At 43.0% G+C, this 21478-nt stretch overlaps 1 protein-coding gene across 3 annotated transcripts in view; it reads left to right on the forward strand.

The window, feature by feature from the left end:
* Positions 1-21478, forward strand: part of FAM20B (FAM20B glycosaminoglycan xylosylkinase) — a 33334-nt gene extending 11856 nt beyond the window's left edge. For 2 of the 3 annotated variants that reach the window (XM_019731030.3, XM_074322291.2), the window contains exons 2-8: positions 520-1037; positions 6377-6463; positions 9535-9644; positions 13169-13340; positions 13523-13714; positions 14969-15028; positions 17599-21478. In XM_019731030.3, the coding sequence (XP_019586589.1) occupies positions 661-1037; positions 6377-6463; positions 9535-9644; positions 13169-13340; positions 13523-13714; positions 14969-15028; positions 17599-17830 (1230 nt within the window). In that variant the 5' untranslated portion in view covers positions 520-660 and the 3' untranslated portion in view covers positions 17831-21478. Of the gene's footprint in view, positions 1-75; positions 185-519; positions 1038-6376; positions 6464-9534; positions 9645-13168; positions 13341-13522; positions 13715-14968; positions 15029-17598 lie in introns of those variants that run through there. The other variant, XM_019731114.3, reaches the window with a different exon arrangement.

Below are 21478 nucleotides of genomic sequence, written 5' to 3' on the forward strand. Positions count from 1 at the left end.
TCTGGATTGCTGTGTACTTGGCTTCAGAGAAGGAGTTATTATTATTCTCTATTCTCTTTGGCATTTTTAGGAGTTCCTGTCTTACAGTGTGTTATAAAACTTACATTTGGAGACGAGAAGAATTGAAAAGGTTGCAAATATTGGTGGTTTTGGGTGTTCAAAAGTCTTTTATGGATTTTGAAAGGTGAGATGAAAGTTAAGGAGTTATGCAGATCTTAATGTTTTACTTTTGTTGTTTTTTCTCATTGTTTGGTTTTTAGGAGTTTGTAGCCGTTCAAATGGCTCTTAGATGGCTCTGCACCCTGTTCAAACAGGAGTATTTGCTTTTCAATTTTCATTGTACCTGGCTCTTACCTGTTAAGTCCTTCCCCAGACTAGTTCATTTTAAATTAGTAGGTCTCCTCAAGCATGGGCTCAGCAAGGGTAAAAGGATACGTGATGTATCTGAGGTTTGCAAAAGCTTCAGGCGTGGAAGGACGGAATTCCTGACTGAATTTTGCTTTGTGCTTGGGCTTGCAGGAATTGTGGGAGGCGCTTCCGTGAAGAAATGGACCAGCGTGTATGATCATGGGATTTCCTTGCTAACCATCAATCACCACCTGCTTGCTCTCCTTGATAAGGGAGAGAGAGTGGGTCACGGGAAAAGGAAAAGAGGTCAACATGAAGCTAAAGCAGCGAGTTGTGCTGTTAGCAATTCTTCTTGTCATCTTTATCTTCACCAAAGTTTTCCTGATTGACAACTTAGATTCATCAGCTGCCAACCGGGAGGACCAGAGAGCTTTTCACCGAATGATGGCTGGCTTGCGGGTGGAGCTGGCGCCCAAGCTGGACCACACCTTGCAGTCTCCCTGGGAGATTGCAGCCCAGTGGGTGGTTCCCCGGGAGGTGTACCCTGAAGAGACACCAGAGCTGGGGGCAATCATGCATGCCATGGCCACCAAGAAAATCATTAAAGCTGATGTGGGTTACAAAGGGACACAGCTGAAAGCCTTACTGATCCTTGAAGGAGGACAGAAAGTTGTCTTCAAGCCCAAGCGGTAAGTCTTCATCTTGGAAGTTACATGTGCTAGTTGGTTGATGTGTGTGATTTGGGATTTGTATACGAGTGTTCATCTCCTCTTGGTTTTCTCTTCCGTAAAATCAGAGGGGTGGACTCAAAGATCTCTGAAGTCTTTTCCAGCTCTTAATGTTCTGTGAGTCTTTGAGGAGGGGAAATGTATAGGAACATGTTTTGGTACCGTATAAAACTGAACTTTTTATAGTTAGAGCTATCCTTGATTTCTGAATTTACCAAATGTCTACTGTGTGCCAGATTGGACATACAGAATGAATAGGTTGGGAACTAAGCAGTTAAAGTCTGGATAACCACACGTCAGGGATGCTGCAGAGTAGGGCTTAGCGCTGAAGCTGTGATTCTTTCATCTGGGTTTTGTTTTTGTAATTAAAAAACTTTCTTTTTTTAGCAGTTTTTGGTTTACAGAAAAATCAAGGGGAAAGTGCAGAGTTCCTGAATATTCCTTTCCTCCGTTCCCCAGTTTCTCCATTCTTAACATCTTCATTTGGGTAGTACATTTGTTACAGTGGATGAGCCAGTATTAATTTATCAACTAAAGTCCATAGTGCCCGTTAAGGTCCACTCTTTGTGTTGTACATTCTGTGGGCTTTGATAACCACGTAATGACAAGTGTCCACCATTCAGTATCATCCAGAATAGCTTCCCTAAGCATCTCCGTACTGCACCTCTTCCTCTCTCCCCCGAACTCCTTACAACCACCGATCTTTTATTTTTTTTTTACTGTCTCCATCGTTTTGTCTTTTCCAGAATGCTATATAGTTGGAATCATACCTTTTATAGCGTTTTCAGATGGCTTCTCTCACTTAGCAATATGCACTTAAGGTTTCTCTATGTCTTTTTGTGGCTTGATAGTTCATTTCCTTTTGTTGCTGAGTAGTAGTCCATTGACTGTATGTTCCACAGTTTGTTTGTTCATTCACCTACTGAAGGACGTCTTGGTTGCCTCTGAGTTTTGGCAGTCTATAAACATTTATGTGCAGGGTTTTGTGTAGATGTAAGTTTTCCCCTCATTTGGGTAAATACAAAGGAGTACACTTGCCGTATCACATGGTGAGAGTATATTTAGCTTTATAAGAAACTGCCTAACCATCTTCCAAAGTAGCTGCACCATTTTACATTCCCACCAGCAACGAAGATTTCCTGTTACTCCACATCCTCACCAGTGTTTTGTGGCCATTCTGATAGGTGTGTAGTGATATCTTGTTTCTTTTCCCACTGTAAGCAGAGAACTGGGCCATTTTAGTTACCTCGATCCAAAATTCGAACTGGAGAGTGGATTGAATTGTATGTTACTAGGCAGTGACCCCTTTGGACTTCTAAGGATTTATAGAGATAATTCTATAGTATAATTAATTTTTTTAAAGTTTTCTCTGAGTATATGAATTTGAAATAGGTTAACATGGTAATTCATATTCTTTTTGCCAGGAATTAGTTACCAGTGAATTTTTCTCAGAGTTTGTAATTTCTGAAATTTTCTGTGTGCTAACCTTTTTTTTTCATTCCTCAATGGAGCTTTTGAAAAAATTATAACACATACCTGTGGGTCTCCTACTGGAGTGGGAGAAGAAATATGGAGTAAAGATGTACACAATTCAACTGTGACCAGAGCAGTTGGCTTAGCTCCCTTTATTCCCCAACTCTCAGTAGATACCCTGTTTCCTCGAAAATAAGACCACCTAGCCGGACCATCAGCTCTACTGCATCTTTTGGAGCAATATCTTACATTAATTTTTGCTCCAAAAGATGCAGTAGAGCTGATGGTCCGGCTAGGTCTTATTTTCAGGGAAACACGGTAATAGATAGGCAGCCAGAGAACTAATATATTAAGATCCCAGAAATTGAAGTCATCTGCTTTTGTCTGGAACTGGGAAGTTTATGATGGAAGATGTGGAAGTTAGGACAATTAAAAAATGCCATAGGCATTTGGAGAATAGAAAAGTCCAATTGGCAGGTAATGTGGAAAAGTATGGTTATGTGGGCCTTGGGACCTAATTTCCATTGAATGCACACCATTCGCCAGGCATTGCACTAAGTGCCTTTGTATCTGTTAATGCCTGGACCCACATCACAACTGTGGACAGTTACAGTTCTGTCCAGAATAAGAAACTGAGGCTGAGAGAGAGCAGCTAACTTGAAAAGGTCACCCTGCAGTAACTACTAGTGGAGCGGCGTTTGGATCTGTCGGAGTGTGAGCAGCTGGTGGTGTCCCACACACGTGTAATTCTCTTCAGTTCTTTTGTTTGCCTTCCTGTAAGTGTGATGCCATGCCATGCCCATCATCAGAAATTGCTAGTTTAGTTTTGAAATGTGGTCCTTGGACCTCATGGTTTGTAGCCTGAGAGATGAGCAGCAGAAGCAGCGTGACAGGAAGGAGGCAAACTGGAAACAAAACTACGTGTGTATGGAAAGAGATGAGACGTTGGCATTTTGTGTTAAGTAAGAGGATATCCTCTCACAGCCACTGTTCGTACACTGGAGAAGTGGGGGTGAGATGGGACCACAGGAAGTGTCAGAAGCCAGTTAGTCCTGGGAGTGTGTCAGTCCAGGGGCAGTGTGGGTAGGCCTGCAGTGTTGGGACAAGGCCTAAGTCGGGGGAGGAGAGGCCAGCCTGGTGACTAAGGGAGGTGGCAGTAGATAAATGCCCCAACTAACCTTAGTCACTGTTGCTTCATCTCCTATCTCTCACTGCCATTGCAACCTTCCCATTACCTTCCTCTTCCAGACCATCCTGAAAACCACTTTCGTTCTTCCCCCAAATACCTACATGATCACTATGCTGCCCAGGTTTAAAATACCCAGGGACTTCCCATTGCTCACCAGACAAAACCCAGCCTCCGCGTCCTAATGGTCAAGCCCCTCCCTACACCCAGCTCTTTATGTCTGTCACACTGGTCCCCTACTCCCTCACCTGCCCATGTCCACTTCAGCTCCAGGGGACCCTCCTCCCTTGCCCCACACGCTGTCTGGGCCCCTGCACTGGGCGATTGTGCTCTTAGTCACTGCACACGCTGACCTGTGCTGATGACACCTGGCTCTGTCAGGCTCGGGGAGGTGGGTGTGCGTTTAAGTGCTTGTAGAAATTGACTCCGGTTCTGAAACACCCAGCAAATTGCTCTTCTGACCTGGGGGCCGTAGAGGCTATTTAGTCCTAGCGTAAGTGCGAATTAATGTCCTTGGTCCGACACTGATGTCCTTCACCAGAAAGATGGGAGGGATTTATTGGCAGTTACTGTGTGAATTTTGCTGCTGTGTCAGTGACTGAAGATGGATCACTCTCTGCTGAGAGGAGCGTCTGCGTTCTCACTGCCAAGGCGAGACATGCGCCTTCGGTAGCCACTCGTGGGCTCAGCACTGCTGGATCCTGCCTGTCCGGGTCCTCCTCTCACACACGGGAGGCAGACGGAATATGTCGGAACACAGTGACGCTTTTGTTTACAGGTTTTGCTGTACATTATAAAAGTGATTATTTTCCAATATAGCTGTGTCCATCTGGAAGAAAATTGATTGTCACAGGCACAAACTGCAGTTACGATGAGAAAGGAACAAGATGGCAGGGCCTGGGAGTGGGTAGACATGAGTGAGTGGTGTTAGGAAGTGCTGGAAGGAGATCAGCTGGTCCAGCTCTCGTCTTGCACGTGGAGAATGAGATCCAGAGCTGACTGGCCATAATTCACAGCCAGAACGTGAGCTGAGGATTGGGAGCTTTTGACTCCGTGCAGTTCTTGCTTTTTGATTCTTACTCTTTTCCCCATTGCTTCCCTCCCTTCCTCTCCATCCCGCCCCAGAGTCCCTAATTCCTTTAGGGTCTTACATTTCCCTGCAAGCAGCCTTTCGATAGATTGGAAAGCTCTCGGTTTCACTGACAGAAATGGACTGCATATGGTCGGTCACGTAGCTTCGTGTGGCTCCACTGGAGTCCGGAAACATCAAGTATTCAAGGACTGTCCCCCAGCTCTATGGGCAGCCTACAGCTGTGGTGGAGATAGAAGTGTTTGAATAGCGTCAGTTTCTGCTGCAGTCCTATTTAAAAATTGAGACTTCTAAGTTGGAGGTAGCCAGTATAATTCTAGGTAGCCTACGTAATGCTTTGATACTAGAAACAAAAAAATACATTTGAGTATATTGACCATGCTAAGAAGAAACTGGTGTCCAACCAGGTGGTGATGCATGGCTGTCTTCCAGCATAAATGTTTCATCACTTTGCCTTGAAAATGTGTTTTGTGGACATGGTTTCCCTTGCTCTAGTCCAAGGTCATTTATGTTGACCGTCGCTGCCTGCCGTTTCCCACTTCCCCACGGCCTTTTCAGCATTGGAGAGCCAAGTGTCCTTAATGAAGCAGCTCCTCTTCACTTCATTGTCAGCTTATTTCTGTCCTTGTAAAGCCTACTAGGTCTCCTTTTGATTCAGGAAATGCAGGTGAGCAGTAGAGGTCATAGGTGAAATAAGTGTCTTTTTCTTCCCGGTTAACAGGTTTAAGTTGTCTTTCTATGATTAGTAGAAAGAAATATGCCTGTTTTCATTATCTTTTGTTTATGTCGTGCATATGATGTACAATCATCAAATGCAGTTTGAGATGAAGCAGATCTTAGCAGTGTCCTCCCAGGCGAGCCCTAATATTGTAGACAAGGAATCTAAGACCCAGAGAAGAGTTTTGCTCAAGGTTACCCAGGTCAGTAATGACAGCTATGCCTAGCTCTCACTCCAGTCCGGTATTTCTTCCACTATGTCATCATGAACTTAAAGAGAAAGAGAAAATGCTATGCAAACAGCATCTTTTCAAATGCACTTTGCCTACTCATTAAGGCGTATCAGGACTGGTTTTTCCCCCAAGAAATTTAAATTTCTCTTACAAGCCTGGCCATAGCCATTCTGGTAAGCAAACATTTTAATAACACATTTTTCTCCATTTCTTCAGTTCAGTCTAATAAACATTTTAGTAAACATTCATTAAGTACCAACTGTAGGCTTAGCACTGTTTTGGACGTACAAAGATGGTCCTTGCCTTCCAGAAAATTACCTGGTAGTTTTCCTTAAACTCCATCGAAAGTCTTTTAGACGGGTGAAAATAGCATCTTCCGTATTTTTCTCATAGAATGACTGCTGAGGTAGAGAGAATTCTGGTTTCCTTCTCCCCTTGGTCACCACTTCAGCTCCCAGTGATGCGTGCTGATCCACGATGGCTCGGGGTTGACGGAGCAGGTGTTACAGAGCAGAGTCAGGCTGCTCGGGTTTCTCTTGTGCTGTCACCTCTGGTACCGGGGTGATTCACGTCTGCGTCTGTGCCTCCATTCGCTCTGCAGGTACAACCGAGACTACGTGGTAGAAGGGGAGCCGTATGCAGGTTACGATAGACACAACGCAGAGGTAGCAGCCTTCCACTTGGACAGGTACGTGTACTCAGTGGGCTGCGCTCATTTTGTTTCCGTTTAACAGTGTCTCGGAGACGGCCTGTGGACTCTTTCTCAAGGGTGCAACTCTAATAACTTTGCCTTGTCACCTACTTTGGATAGTTGATTGACTGATGCTATTACATTTCTGTGAGTCCCTCATAATTTTGGTGGTCCCAGGGATCCCCAAGTAAATTTCTCAACTCCAGGCTTTTTTACATCGTTTCATTCTGGTATGCCCTCTGTCGTTATCATGAGTAAAAATGTCCTTGGTAAGTAAAATGGCAGCATGAAAACCAGAATTCGAACTCAAATCCCTAAGTTGAACTGGTCATTCCTTGGGCCTGGCAGTAATGTTGTTTCATTTTTGTTTCAAGTAAGTACTAATACTGACTTATCCCTGTGTGATAGAAGCATACAGCATAACATATATAATGACTTGTGTTGTCCTTCATACGAAACATGCACAGCTTCAATAAACAGAATAATTCCAAAAGAAAAATAGGCATGAATAGTATATTTGGGTGGTACTAGGAAAATTAAGTTAACTAGGAAAATTAATTTTTTTTCAGCAGGGTACTAGTCAGGAACCTTGTATAACCCGAACTGTCTAGTATCCCAGTTGCTTTTCTGATCACCTCTTTTCATGAGGGCATATTGATAGACTTTTAAAGAAATATCACAGTATTTTTTAAATGAATCTCTAAGGAAACCAGAAGAAAATTAAGGTGAGTTTTTTGTCTTTTCCTGAATTAGGAAGGATTTTCTAAGTAAAAAGCAATAATTTAAAAAATCACAAAGAGAAAGCTCAATAGACTCAACCAAATTTAAAAAACAACTCATATGTCTGGAAACATCAAACAAAATTGAAATGTAAACAAACTAGGGGAAAGTACTTGAATCTAATGGAATCTAAGCATTAATAGCCTTAATGTAGTATAAATGTTTATGCAAATCTATACATATGCTGAAACTCTAGTAGAAAGTGGTCTGAGGACACAGTTAACGGAATACAAATTACTAATTGCTAATAAATGCGTCAAGGGGAGTTCATCCTCACCAGTAATTGAAAAAATCCAGTTGAAAATGGGGTACTATTTTCTCCTGCTGAAAAGACAAAGATTTTTTTTCTAATAATAAATACTTTATTGGCAGGAATACATTGAGATTCATATGCTGCTTCTGGAATTGTAAATTGGTTCAATCTTTCTTTTAAGAACGCTGGCTTTGTGTGTCAGAAACCTTAATGTTCATACCCTTTGAACCAGCAACTATCTTTTTATGCAACATCTAAGATATTTCTAGGAAGATATTTTGAGGAAGTACCCTAGAGAAGTCAGAAATTCAAAGATACATGTACCACTATTTTAGCTGTAGCATTTCCAGAAGTGAAAAACCGGTAGCAATCTAAACATCTAATGCTATGGGAAATGTTGAATGAATGTTTGTTCACAATCCCATGGATTTTTACTGCCTCTTCAGACCTAGTGGGAAAGAGTTGGGTGAATCATACCTCTCACTTGATGGGACACTAGAATCAATCTTTCTGAGACCTCATTTGGTTCCCTGTTTTCTTCATTTCCAAACCCCTGCCTTTTTCCCCATTGACAGCTACCAGCAGTGCATGAAGATCATTTCCCGTATCCATACCAATATTTTGTATTATCCAACATACTAATTTTTGTTAAACTAATCTATGTAAAGTGGTATCTCATTATTTTATTTTTTATTTCCCCAATTATTAGCAAAATTTAGTATCCTTATCTTTTCACAGCACAACACCTATTTGTTTACTTAGCGTGAGTTGTCTTTGTACAGAAATAATTACTATTGTGTTAATTAAATATAATGTTTATTTAAATATTATGACTTAATTAAATATTATGATTTGTCCTCTGGGGGTCTTGTATGTAGAAGTCCTTCCCTACCTCAAAATCTGAAAGACACTCTACCCAGTGCCCTATCCCATTAGCTCACTGCCACCCGGCCAGGCCCAAGTGCCTGTGGCATGGCTCCTTGGCACTAAGCTGCCTGCCATCTTGGCCTGGCAGTGGTCAGTGGGGAGAAAACATACTTACCATCTTTCTTTCCCATCTGCGGCTCCTGACACTTTCCTGTTCTGGGTTGCTATTTCTCTGTTACATTAGAATTTGACCACCTTCTCTGGCCACAGGAGGTTCTCTCAAGTTTTGTGTTATTTTGACAGAACTGTTGATCTCTTTGCTTTTGTGAGGTTGCATTTAGTACAGTCAGAAGCCCTGACCAGTGGATTATTACATGGCCATTTTTAAAGGCTTTCTAATGACATGGGAAAACGCTCATGATATAGTGATCAGTGAAAAACAGGTTATAAAACTGCATGCTGTGTGTATATATACACAAGAGTGAGTGTTTCTGTGTACATGTAAAGGAAAGATGCTCGTAGGCCAAAATGTCAGTGGTTATTTCTAGGCTGTGGAATTATGGGTGATCTTTATTTTCTTCATTATAAAATTTCTGTGTTCTGAATCCTGCCCCTCCAACTTCAGTGAATGTGTATTTTTTAAACAAGAAATTTCATTTTTTTTAAATGATTGTGCTCAACCATAAGGTTGTACTTTTAGACCATTAGAGAGAAATGTCTTCCAATGTATCTGTATTTAATTTGTCATGGTGGTTTTTCCTTTTAGATTTGCTCTGTATAATTTTCTGTCAATGTGCTGTTTTATCCAAAGTTTTGAACCCAAGTAAGGGTTTAGGCCCAGTGTTTTTTAATGCTTTGTTAAAATTTATTTAAAATTTTTATTATGAAAACTTCCTAACAAACAAAAGTAGAGAGAATAATATAATGAACCCATTACCCACTCCCTGGAACAAGCAGTAGATTTGCCTTATCCTTTTTGCTGAAGTGTATATTAAAACAAATTACATACAGCTTGATGTTAAACTCATAAATAACCTCTAAAAAATAGTTACTCACCTATCAACAAGTCCTTTACACATCTAACATGCTTAATCATAATTTTTAAGACTACTATTTAAAATATATCTCCAAAGATTTTTCTCTCCTGTTCTTCATCCTTCCAAACCAGGATTCTGGGTTTCCGCCGAGCCCCCTTGGTGGTTGGCAGATTTGTTAATCTGCGGACAGAAATCAAGCCTGTTGCCACGGAGCAGCTCTTAAGCACCTTCCTAACTGTAGGTAAGGTTATAGATGGGGGTAGTTTCTAAGTGAAATGGGGCGTCATTGAAAAAACTGGTTCATGACTTCTAGGAATTGAAGAACTCAGGGGAGAACAGAAGCAAATCAGGCAACTTGCTCTCAGGTTACTGAGGGAAATGGATCGAAAGGTAGATGGCAGGAAATTGAAAGTTTTCCCTAAGGTGTACTTGGTTGTGTCTGTGAGGTAGGAAGTGAGATCAGTTACTGATAGTTTAAGTAGCTGATAACTTTATTTCCTTCTGCTTGATCTTAAGCTAAATATCAAACTCAAATTCTGGCCTAAATCTGTATTGTCTGTATATCATAGGCTTGGTGGTTTTTTTCACATGCATGTACTTTCTTGGGAACTGTATCCTGTCTCCTTACAACTGAGGAAACCTTAAGGCAACTCAGTAAGAGGGTCAGAAATTCCCTTGTAGGGTTGCATTTCGGCCCGGAGATCACCACTGCCGCCTCCTACCCTGCAAGGGTTAGCCCAGAACTCGTGCGTGAACTGGCTACAGTCCCTCTGGCTTCTGCTCTGTTATCTCACTCCGAGGTAAGGGACCTGAGCTCAAATTCTTACTCCTGTTCTTGTGTGCGTAGTGAGAATGGGAAGAATCCAGAGGTGCTGTGGTCCCAGCCTCTTCATGGTGACATTTTCAATGACACAGTGCTCGGCATTATATGACTTGAAACAGACACTGTGAAATGAACTTCACCTTGCTTTGCTGGAGTGAATGGATTTACATTTAAAATGAGGTGAAACTGAATATTGAAAAGACTTGTGACAGATTCATCAGAGTTTAAACTTATAAGGCTGGGCTATGCTGTTCTTAAAAATAACCAAAAGCATGCAGTGGCACTGATTTGTTTCATGTATTTTCTAATCACGTTTGCTTGTTCAGTGTTATGCTCAGGCAAACATGGATTCCTGATGGATGAGAGGAGGCCACGAAGACTAGGCCAGAGTCCCTGCTCTCTAGAGATTCAGAGAGTAACTCTCATACAGTGTGTGAGGTGTGGGAAGGGGAAGGGCCAGAAAAAGGTTTGTAGAGGAGGCTATTAACACGGGGGCTGAGTATTGGAGAATCAGTAGGAGCACCCAGGCCGTAAAGAGGAAAGGGCATTGGGCAGAATGATAGAACTAGTGGGCATGAGACCATCAAGGCCTAAAAGCACACAGGATTGGTGGGTACATCTGGGGAATGAGCTGGATACACCCGCAGCGTAGAGCTGTGTCTTAGTTCAGGCCACTGTAACAAAGTATCGCAAACCGTGGCTGGAACAATAGAGATTCATTTCTCACAGTTCCGGAGGCTAGACGTCCACGATCAGGGTGCTGGTGTCTTTGGGCTCTGGTGAGAGCTCTCTCCCAGGTTTGCAGTCAGCCGCCTTCTTGCAATATCCTCACATGGCAGAGAGAGAGAGGTCCTCGTCCTCTCATGTCTCTCCCTCTGAGGACGCTAAGCTATCATGAGGGCTTCTCCCCAAAGCCCCGCCTCCAAATGCCAACACACCAGGATTAGGACTTCAGCGTGTGAATTCCGGGAGACGCTAACATTCATCCATAGCAGGCAGGGAGAGCTTTGGCTGGAAGTAGGTCTTAAATAATGGGCTGGCCTTAGCACAGTGTTTAAAACATGTACTACTAGGTCCCTTGATAAAATAATAACAAATTCTATGTATCCCTTGCAATTTGACAAAGCACTTTCACACAGTTGCCTTATTTGATCCTCTTGACAAGAGTACAGTAGATAGGGGACATTTAGCCACGTTTCATACCTGAGAAAGAGGCTTAAAAGAGTTAAGTGACTTTCCCAAAGTCACAAAGCTACTATTATAATTGTTAGGATTCAAACCGAGATTTTAAGACTCTAAAATACTTCATTTGCTTATATTCTTTTATATTCATTTATTCAACAAAATTTCATTTCCCTTCTGTGTGTCAGGCTCTGAGCTAGATGCTGAATATACAGAAATCAATGAGACCGTCCTGTCTTCAAGGAGCTTTGTCTCATGAGGGAGCCAGACATGGACAGGGGGCCTCTGGGAGTGTGGAGGGGACGGGGATGGCCTCGAAGTCAGGGCCAGGGTGATAGTGAAGGTGATAGGGTGCCCGAGTCTTAAAGGGAGTGCAGCAACCCCGCAGGAAGACGCAGTGGGAAAGCAGACTCCTCACCTCTGGTGCCGGAGGCTCCTGTGGCAGTCCAGAGCAGCCTATGGATCCTTTCTCAAAATACTGTTTTCAAATACATAAGTTATGAAGCCAAAAATATTGAAGTATTTTGTTATTGAAAATTATGAAAAGCAAATTTGTGATGCAGTCACAAGTGCTTCATTATTTAACACATTAAGTAACAAGAACTAGTAGTGATCTTGTAACTACCATAATTTGAGACTGAATGGAAGTGTGCTTTATAATATTTGCCACAGTGCTACTATGGTATGAAAAATCGGTGATTCTTCTGGTGAAAAAGTCAAATAATGCAATACTGCTATGGTTTGCTCCTTACCATAGTAATGAAAGGAAATGCTGTTTCAGGTAGAAGTTAATGAAAATTAAAATGTGGTTTTGTTCGCATCCGGTTCACGGGCTGACTTAACCCTGTCCCATGTGGAGAACAGCGCAGACCAGGGTGATGAGAAGAGACTGTGTAGTTTAGCTGCAGTGAAGGGTGCGTGGGGAGCTGGGAGTGAGGAAGGCAGTAGTCAGGGCAGTGGCACGAAGGGCCTCGGATGCCATGCTTACAAGTTGAGACTTTCTCCTGAGACACTGGGAGGCCCCTAAAACAGTTTGAACATGGAGAAATCAGGCTTGAATTTTAGAAAACGAATTGCGGCAGCATTGGGAAGGGAGAATTGGGAGATGAGAGCACTTGGGCTATTGTAGTAAATTCATATGCAGTACGAATCAGAAGTAAAGCAAGGACGGGATAGAAAGAGTTAAGAGATAACTCTAGAATGGAGAGAATTTGGTGAACATATTGGATAGAACATTCCAGAAATAAGCAATTCATAAGGTTTGAATTGTGCACCATACAAAATAGCATGATGAAATGTCGCACCATCCTGCTCCATCCAGCCTGGGACGTGACTCACCCCCTTCCTTGCCCGGTGTGTCCACACTGTAGATGCTCCCCACCCTCCCTGCACATGCCCCCTCTCCCTCCTCTGGGTGCTCTGGCCGAGATCTCAGCCCTGACGGAACAGAAGAGGACATTACTTCAAGCGAGTTCAGAAAGATTCTTATTACAGTAATGGACTCCTGGGAGCGAGATTGGATAGAAGGGACAGAGAAAGGGAGACTTACTTTTTCATATATCCTTTTGCACCTTTCAAATTTTTTTTTTTTACACCATGTGCTTTTATTACCTATACAGAAAATAAACAGATGTTTTAAATGTAAGTTCAGAATCTTGGTTTTCACAGTATCTGTTTACTTCTCTCTTCTACATTGTTTGGGGAGAACTTGGAATCTTCCTTTTTTCCTTAAGTGTATTTGGCTCCTTTCTCTCCTCTAGGAAATAACACTTGTTTCTATGGAAAGTGTTATTACTGCCGAGAAACAGAGCCAGCTTGTGCAGATGGAGACACAATGGAGGGTTCTGTCACACTTTGGCTTCCAGATGTGTGGCCTCTGCAGAAACACCGACACCCGTGGGGCAGGACTTACCGCGAGGGCAAACTGGCCAGGTAAATGCTCCGTGAGCCACGACCTGATTCACTCCTGTGCCTGGCTAGGTGCCAGGGGTTCTGTCTGAGACTGAAAAGAACGGTGGGGGGTTGGGCAGATCTGCTAGGCAGGGACTTTGTCTTCTCTGTGTTTACACCGATGGTTCTTGGTAAATAACCCTGGTGATGCCACTTGCCCTCAGGTGGGAGTATGATGAGAGCTACTGTGACGCTGTGAAGAAGACGTCCCCTTACGACTCCGGCCCGCGCCTCTTGGATATCATCGACACCGCGGTCTTTGATTACCTGATTGGCAATGCCGACCGCCATCACTATGAGAGTTTTCAAGATGATGAAGGCGCCAGTATGCTCATCCTTCTCGATAATGCCAAAAGGTAGGACCGGCAGGGCCACGCTGGTCAGGTAGGGGTTTCTGTGTAGACGAGAAGGACGTTTCTAAGGTATCCTGGAAAAACCCAGAACACACTTGACGAAAGGTCCTTCCCATTTCTGCTCAGGGTCTTCGCTGTTGGCACCTATACCTCTGTCTTATTTTGGGTTCTGATTTTTGAAAAATGGAAAAGTGGTTTTTTTCCCATAAGCCAAAGGCTTTTATGATTCTCTTTATAGACAACTGGAAACCAAGGTCATTGATTTATTACTACTCACATTCTTTCTTGACTGTGGTGTTTAGAATCTTGAGAAATACATATTTAATAGAACATGAAATTTGATTACTGTTAAATTTATTCTACCCAAAGGTTCACGCAATTTAAAACATTAATTTTTTGATAGGATGTTTTGCGTTTTTTTTTTTTTTTTTAAGATTTTATTGGGGAAGGGGAACAGGTCTTTATTGGGGAACAGTGTGTACTTCCAGAACTTTTTTTTCCAAGTCAAGTTGTTGTCCTTTCAGTCTTAGTTGTGGAGGGCGCAGCTCAGCTCCAGGTCCAGTTGCCGTTGCTAGTTGCAGGGGACACAGCCCACCATCCCTTGCGGGAGTCGAACCGGCAACCTTGTGGTTGAGAGGATGCACTCCAACCAACTGAGCCATTCGGGAGCTCAGCGGCAGCTCAGCTCAAGGTGCCGCGTTGAATCTTAGTTGCAGGGGGCGGAGCCCACCGTCTCTTAAAGGACTCGAGATGTTGAACCGGCAACCTTGTGGTTGAGAACCCACTGGCCCATGTGGGAATCCAACCGGCAGCCCTTGGAGTTAGGAGCACGAAGCTCCAACTGCCTGAGCCACAGGGCCAGCCCTGTTTTGCTCTTTTTATAGCAGACTTTTTGCTCTCATGAGATGAAGAGGAGTTGCTTAGTGGTTATATATAAACACAAGTTACTTTTATTTTTAATAAGATGTGTGGACACCACTGTTACCCTAGTTGTGCTTCAGCACCTTGCAGTATCTTGGCAGGAGAAAGGATCCCTGTACATGATTATAGTGGTTTGATGCTATAGTACAGGATGTTAGGAATCCTATGTCTAATTGGTCGTGCCCTGTTTGTTTTTAATTTTAGTGATTTGAGCTGAGGGAGCATGAAATTATCTAGGATCATATTTGGGTTTCTTACAGAATCTGCTTTTGCTTTGCTGCTAAGAAGGGAACTGGTGCTTCCACCGAATTCACTAAGCTTTCATTTCATTTTCAGCTTTGGAAACCCCTCGCTGGATGAGAGAAGCATTCTTGCCCCTCTCTATCAGTGCTGCATGTAAGTTACGCACATCAAACGCATGCGCCTGCATTGCCTTCCTTTCTAGGCGCAGGTCACAGTGCATCAGTTTTCTTGACCTTAAAACTTCCTAATACCTGAGCAGTGCTTTTCATGCTTTTCCAACCCAGAACCCCTCAAGATCCTGAGATGAGGGATCAGGGAAAGGTGGAGACAGGTAACCCAATACTCAGAATTCATTTCGAGTTTTATATGAATAGAAATTTTCAGTCTGTTCAATAATGTATATCCATCTTTGTTTTGATATCAGATTATAGTCCTCCCCCCCCAAAAAAAAAATCTAGTGCCCTCTGTGTCCCTGGTCGCTGCACTGTGTTTACCTTGTGGTATCAAGTCTTGTCATCACCACAGACATTCTGTGGTTTGCATATCTTAATTTGAAGTTGCATAAACCACAAATAACGTTTCCCATAGGTATTTAGTACCTGATTTTTTAAAAAGTCTGTGTTAGAGAACAAAGAAATTAAAAAGTAAATCAAGAAAATGAGATAAAGACTGGGCTCTAAGGAGCTCCTTTTCAGATCATGATTGCTGGTAAGATTTTAAAGTGTGAGCACTGAGTCAGCTGGGATCCACACAGCAGTGCAAGTCCAGGGGCATCACTTCTATTGGTCCACTCCAGACACACTGGGACCATGTAAGACTGCCCCTCCTGGCAGCTGGCCTTCTCTTCTCTCTTCTCTCCTCTCCTCTCCCCTCCCCCCCTCCCCCTCCTCCATTTTTTTTAGTAGCTATAATGTTCTGCAGGAAGTGTTTACCCAGGCAACCCTTAATTATCTTCATTAATATTGGAAAGCTGATACATACAGTCAAAAACCGTATCTTTGAAGGAGGATGTTTTTGTATTGATATCAATCTGGTCCAATCAGGAGAAAGAAAGGATATGATGGGTTAAACAGGAAAGTTTAGTATAAAGAATTAACTGTGATACAAGAGTGACTATAAAATAAAACTAGGGCTGAGAACACCCAAGGAAGGACAAACTTGTAAGGGGACCCCCTCCCCAAGGCTGGGATTTTGACCTCCGTGCAGCAGGTGTAGTTCAGCCCACTGGATGGCAGGTAAGTTTACAGGCAGGAAGGAAGCAGCTCTCCACAGTGCAGGCAGGGGACAGGCGGTCACCCATCCCGAGTGCAGGCGGGGTACAGGTGATCAACCATCTCGAGTACAAGTGGGGTACAGGCGGTCACCCATCCAGAATACAATGGGGTACAGGCAGTCAACCATCCAGAGTGCAAGCAGGGTACTGGCAGTCAGCCACTGGTGTTCATATGGGAGGGACAACTCAGTAGAAACGCTCTTGGCTGTAGGCAGGGCACATTTGTGGGTCTGCAGAGGAACTCGGACACCAGAATGGGGAGGTGGTTTTGGGGGCACTGGTTTCCATGTCAGGAACGCCTCAGGAAGGTTTTCACCAGGCCAAGCCTGCAAGATCACCAGGGCCTGCCCTGGGAATGTGGCCAGGGCAGCGCTCCATTTGGTGGCCTCCCCCACGCTCTGCTGGCCCACTGTGCTGCACCCGGAAGTGGCTGGAGAACCCCTTCCTGAGAAAGCTTAAGAGGAGAGATGCTTAAAGGAAACTTGTCCATTATAGCAGGTCATATATGAGCAGTGAATTTGGAGCTGAGAGGTGCTTAAGTGGTACCTCAGTCACACACGGGAAGCTCTGATCCTCTGGACGTTTGTAGTGTATTAGAATAGCGGAACCACACTGCTTCTGTGCTTGTTTGTCTTGCCCATGCTTTCACCAAAGATCGATCTTTCTAAATAGTTGCAGAACAGGCTGCCTTTTTTAGAGTCCAAGTTTTCTGCATACCTAGTAATTCCCACAGTACCCGCAGGGAGAGCAGTACTTTTCTTCTGAGAAAAACAAAAGGTCCTCTTTAGTTGGTGAAATAATTAAGGAAAATAGGTGGCCTTACAATAAACTTTTCCTATTCATAATATTAATGGTAAAAATTTTTTAATATTCAGAAATAGAAGAAAATTAAAATTACCCATTAAGATGTAAGGATAATTTCTGTTAACATTGTAATGACTTCATTCTAATTGTGTGTGTGTGTGTGTGTGCGTGTGTGCGCGCGCGTGTGTGCGCGCGCGTGTGTGTGTACACATTTTCTTTTCCCCACAGACTTGGAGTGAAACGGTTTTTTTTGACTCCAACGTTTCCCCCCACCCAACATTATATTACGGACATTTTCCCATGCCACTAAATTTTCTTAACTGTTTTTAATGTCTGTGTGGTATTTCCTTGAGTAGATGAGCCATACTTATTTAACTACCAATTGGTGGACATTCAGATTGGGTCACGTTTTTCCTGTGTAGCACAGTGAACGTGTGTGTAAATCTTTGTATGTATCTCTGATTACCTAGAAAAATTACCAAATATGGTAATGTGACGTACTCGTAATGATTTCTTTAGTCGAGATATTTTACCTAATTATTTCTTTGCTTTTGTTTTCCAAGCAGGCTTTAAACTCTATAGTGAGAGGTTTTAAACTCAATAGTGAGAGGTTTAACGTAACCTGTCCTGAAACTTTTTCTTCCAGCATCCGGGTTTCCACCTGGAACAGGCTGAATTACCTGAAGAACGGCGTGCTGCGCTCTGCCTTAACGTCCGCCATGGCCCATGACCCCCTCGCCCCCGTGCTCTCCGAGCCGCACCTCGACGCCGTGGACCAGCGGCTCCTGGGTGTCCTGGGCACCGTGAAGCAGTGCACTGACCAGTTCGGGGTGGACACTGTGCTGGTGGAAGACAGGATGCCTCTCTCCCACTTGTAATCTCAACACAAAATCAGTGAAACTGCTTTTTACAAAGATAGAGAAACAGCACAATCAATTCCAAATGGTGTGAGACGGACTGGAAATGGCCAGCAGCAAGTTGTGGTGTTGGGGGCAGGGTGGCCTTGGATTTCTGTGGTGTTTTCTGGAGTAGAAACTAAAGCAAAGACTACAAGTTCCGGCCACGGAAATGTTCCTGCTGAATCACCCAGGGACTTCCTTGGCACTGCCCATTCTAGCAGTGGGCATCAGCGTTGGTCAGTCTGAATTCTCATGCCAAGGGACAGACCAGGGTGCGACGTTCGGATTGGTTCTGGAGTGTGTGTTTTGAGTTCATCCTTAAAGTCCTTTTGCCACACCTGTGGATTTTCTGAAAACACTTTGCGATCTCCTGAGTCCTTTTTTACCAGGACTAGTCAAATTGGGAATTTTACTGCCTCCTGAGGAGTGGCAGCAAGTAGAACCTGGCATTCTTTTGAGCTAAAAGAGCATGCTCTGTTGGAGGGGATGTGTTTTCTAAGATAGAAGAAGAAGGAAGGACAAAAGCAGGAAAGATGTCTGGGCTTTTAAGGAATCCGGTGGTAGTGCTTCTGATCATTCTTAGAGGCGGGAAGGAGAGAGACAGATCCACTCGGGAGAACTGGAACTGGGGAGAAGACCGAATTAGTGAAAAGCAGGTTCCCTGTATTCACATTCTTAAGGTGTGTAAGAGTCAGTGTGACTTGTACCTAAGTCAAGTCTGCGTTCTCACAGTTGTGTCAAGATTAACCAAAAAGTTGTCTCTAGAGAACAATTGTTACAACTCAAACACGATTCTCTTATAGAGACTTTTTTTTTTTCCTTTTGCCCAAAGGAGGCAAATCCTTTCCAAATTAACAAAGCAAACTGAAATAATACCTTGAGTAAGAGTTAGGGTGCCTGTGATCTTTGCCATCCTGATTTCTCTTCTGGAATGAATTTCCACCTCTGCCTTTAAGGCATTTGAAGCTGCTGTTCCCAAGAGATTGGCAATCCTGTTTGTGCCTTTCTTCTGAGAAAAGCCAGCTCCTCCTCCAGATGCTAACGCACATCCTGCTGGTGGCTGGACCTGTCTTAAGATTTGAGCCATGCGGAAGACTGGAAACAAAGATTTTAAGCCTTCTGAGCCTTAAAACGAAGGAGGTTGTACCAGGAAGAGCCTTAAGATTTTGACTTATATCAAACCCTAATTTCATCATTTGAGCTTGTTCGGAGTTCTGAACCCATGATGTAGTACTGTTCTTATGTCTCACGTTGGCACTCCCAAATTTCAGGTTGCTACAACACAGGCTTAGTTCTGGGCTCTGGCCAAGAGATTTGCCGTGTAAGCAGTTGCAGCAGAGTATCGGACCAGAGGACGACAGGCCTGTGTGCCCACTCCCTGTGCTCCGAGCTGTGTGCTCTCATCCCGCATCTTGTCGGTGCTGTTCCGGTGGGTGCTTCTGTCAGGCAGAGACTAATATTTAAACAGTGTGGTTGAAGACATTCAGTGCCAGCCACTGGAGACCAGTTTTAAGCAACCACCTTTTTAAACACAGTTTAGAAGTTATGCCCCGATGTCCTGGCATTGAGAGATAACTGAGTAACCTGTAAGTACTTTAAAATAGCATGAAATTAGGATACTTTTGTGCTTTGTATATACATTTTGAGATGTACACAAAAATGGGCTCAGTTATAAAAAAAAAATGTATTGAATTTAAGAAGACAGATACTAGCACAGAAGAGTGAAATTGTGTTAAAAGGAGGCATTGATTCCAACTTTAAGCCCACATACTGCGTGTGTCCAGAGATTCACAACTGAGCTGGAGGATACCTTAGTGTCAGGGAGCTGGCTAGCAGGAGACGGGAGGGTGTCAGTGCCTCTCTCCTTGGTAAGTGTTAGTTGAACTAAATTATGGACTCATGTTCTTTCAGACACTTCATTATGCTGTAGTGGAATGAATGAGAACCGTTCTCAAACTGGGAGCTTTATTCGTAATGCTAAAGGCAGAAAATTCTTTTAAGGAAAAGAGCGGGAGAGGAAGCCGCTTTGGAAATGTCTCATCCTTGTTTAAACCATTGCTGAAAATGGATCATTTCATTCTCTTTCCCTATTGTTTTAAAATTCAGGATCTTAAAGGTGTTCAGATCTATAGTGGTTAAAGTTAGAATTATGCTAATAGAGTGGTGTGAGATGGCACTAAGCATATACATTTATGTTCTAAGTCAGGATTGGATTAAGCTGGAAAAGTATGTTTAGGTGAATCTTGCAGAAAATTGACCGTAAATATATAGCCCTAAAATTCACAAATGCTAGATTCGGTCTGAAAAAAGAGGTAGATATCTTTTTAATAGATTTGTAACACTGTCCTCTTTATGATTTATTTATTAGAATCTAGCACTATTACAATCAAACAACTCACTGGAAGGGTTTTTGGTCATTCCGAAGTAGGGTATGCCTAGCTAGTATCTAACAGTTGGTGTGGATACAGCTTAATATTATAAAACTAGGAAAATCAGAACTGGCTGCCATGTCTTGTCCTCTTACTTCTTAAATATGTTAAGTCCAGAGTTTGAGTGGGGAAATACAAGTACAGAGGTTTCATTCTAAAACTGCTTTAATATGAGGCTATATTGTGGGTTTGCCCCAAAATAATTTTCTGTGCAAAACACATTAATAGGCAGCATCTGATTTGCTCAAAGTATTGTTCAGTAATACATTAGTAAGGCAGCTCTCTTTGTTTGCACTCAGGATTAATACGTCAAATGAAATTTAAGAAGGAAATGGGAGAATTTGGGTACATTCATTGCATATTATTTTGGGAAAGATGAATCCTATACATGGCAATTTTTCAATGTCACCTGAGGGCAGCATGTTCTTCCAAAGAAATCCATCTTTTCTGAAAAAGAAGAAGGCTTTTGGCTTCCCCGTCCCATCTACCATATTCCTTCAACCTCCCTTCTCGATGGTCCCTGTATTGTTTGACCAGTAAATGACCACACCTCGATGATGGTAAAACAGCGTCTGTCAATGAGCTGTCTTGGATGAGTGAGCTTGAGTTTCAGGAAACGTGAGTAAAGCTGTATGTATATATATAGTCATATGTATTTTAGCAAGAAAAAACATATTTATTTTGACACAGGGAAACATTGACTTACGTTGCTGAAGAACTTGAAGCTGGCAAAAGGTTCTCAGTGTCCGAGAGTGGACCCTTAGTGACATAAAGACCATTCCTTCAGCAGATGCCTGCTGAGCCCTGGCTACGCACACAAATGAGCCAGGGCTGACTTCGTGCATCCTCTTTACAGGGAAGGCCAGTTTTTCTCCCTCCGATTCCTCAAGTCTGGGTTGAAAAGGTAGGGGCTGGGTACTATACTGCCACAGGTTTTTAAGGAACGAAGGTGTTACAAATACAAAACGTTTTGGGGGGAACTAGGAATAACTTACTGGGAAGCTAATTTATTTGCTTAAAAGAGAGGTTTAAAAACCACCACCCTGTTTTGGTCTGCCAAGGATTTCCTCTCAGAGCTGTTGCACAAATAGAGGTTGTGCTTGGCCAGATACCAATCAAGACAGATGTGCACCTAAATTTCTAATGTGTTCCATGGTTTCAATTCTGAAAACAAGATGAATAAAGATTTTAATAAGTA

Source organism: Rhinolophus sinicus, chromosome 11 (assembly GCF_057876585.1).
Source record: "Rhinolophus sinicus isolate RSI-liver-muscle chromosome 11, RSI-T2T, whole genome shotgun sequence".
NCBI classification, from domain to species: Eukaryota; Metazoa; Chordata; class Mammalia; order Chiroptera; family Rhinolophidae; genus Rhinolophus; species Rhinolophus sinicus.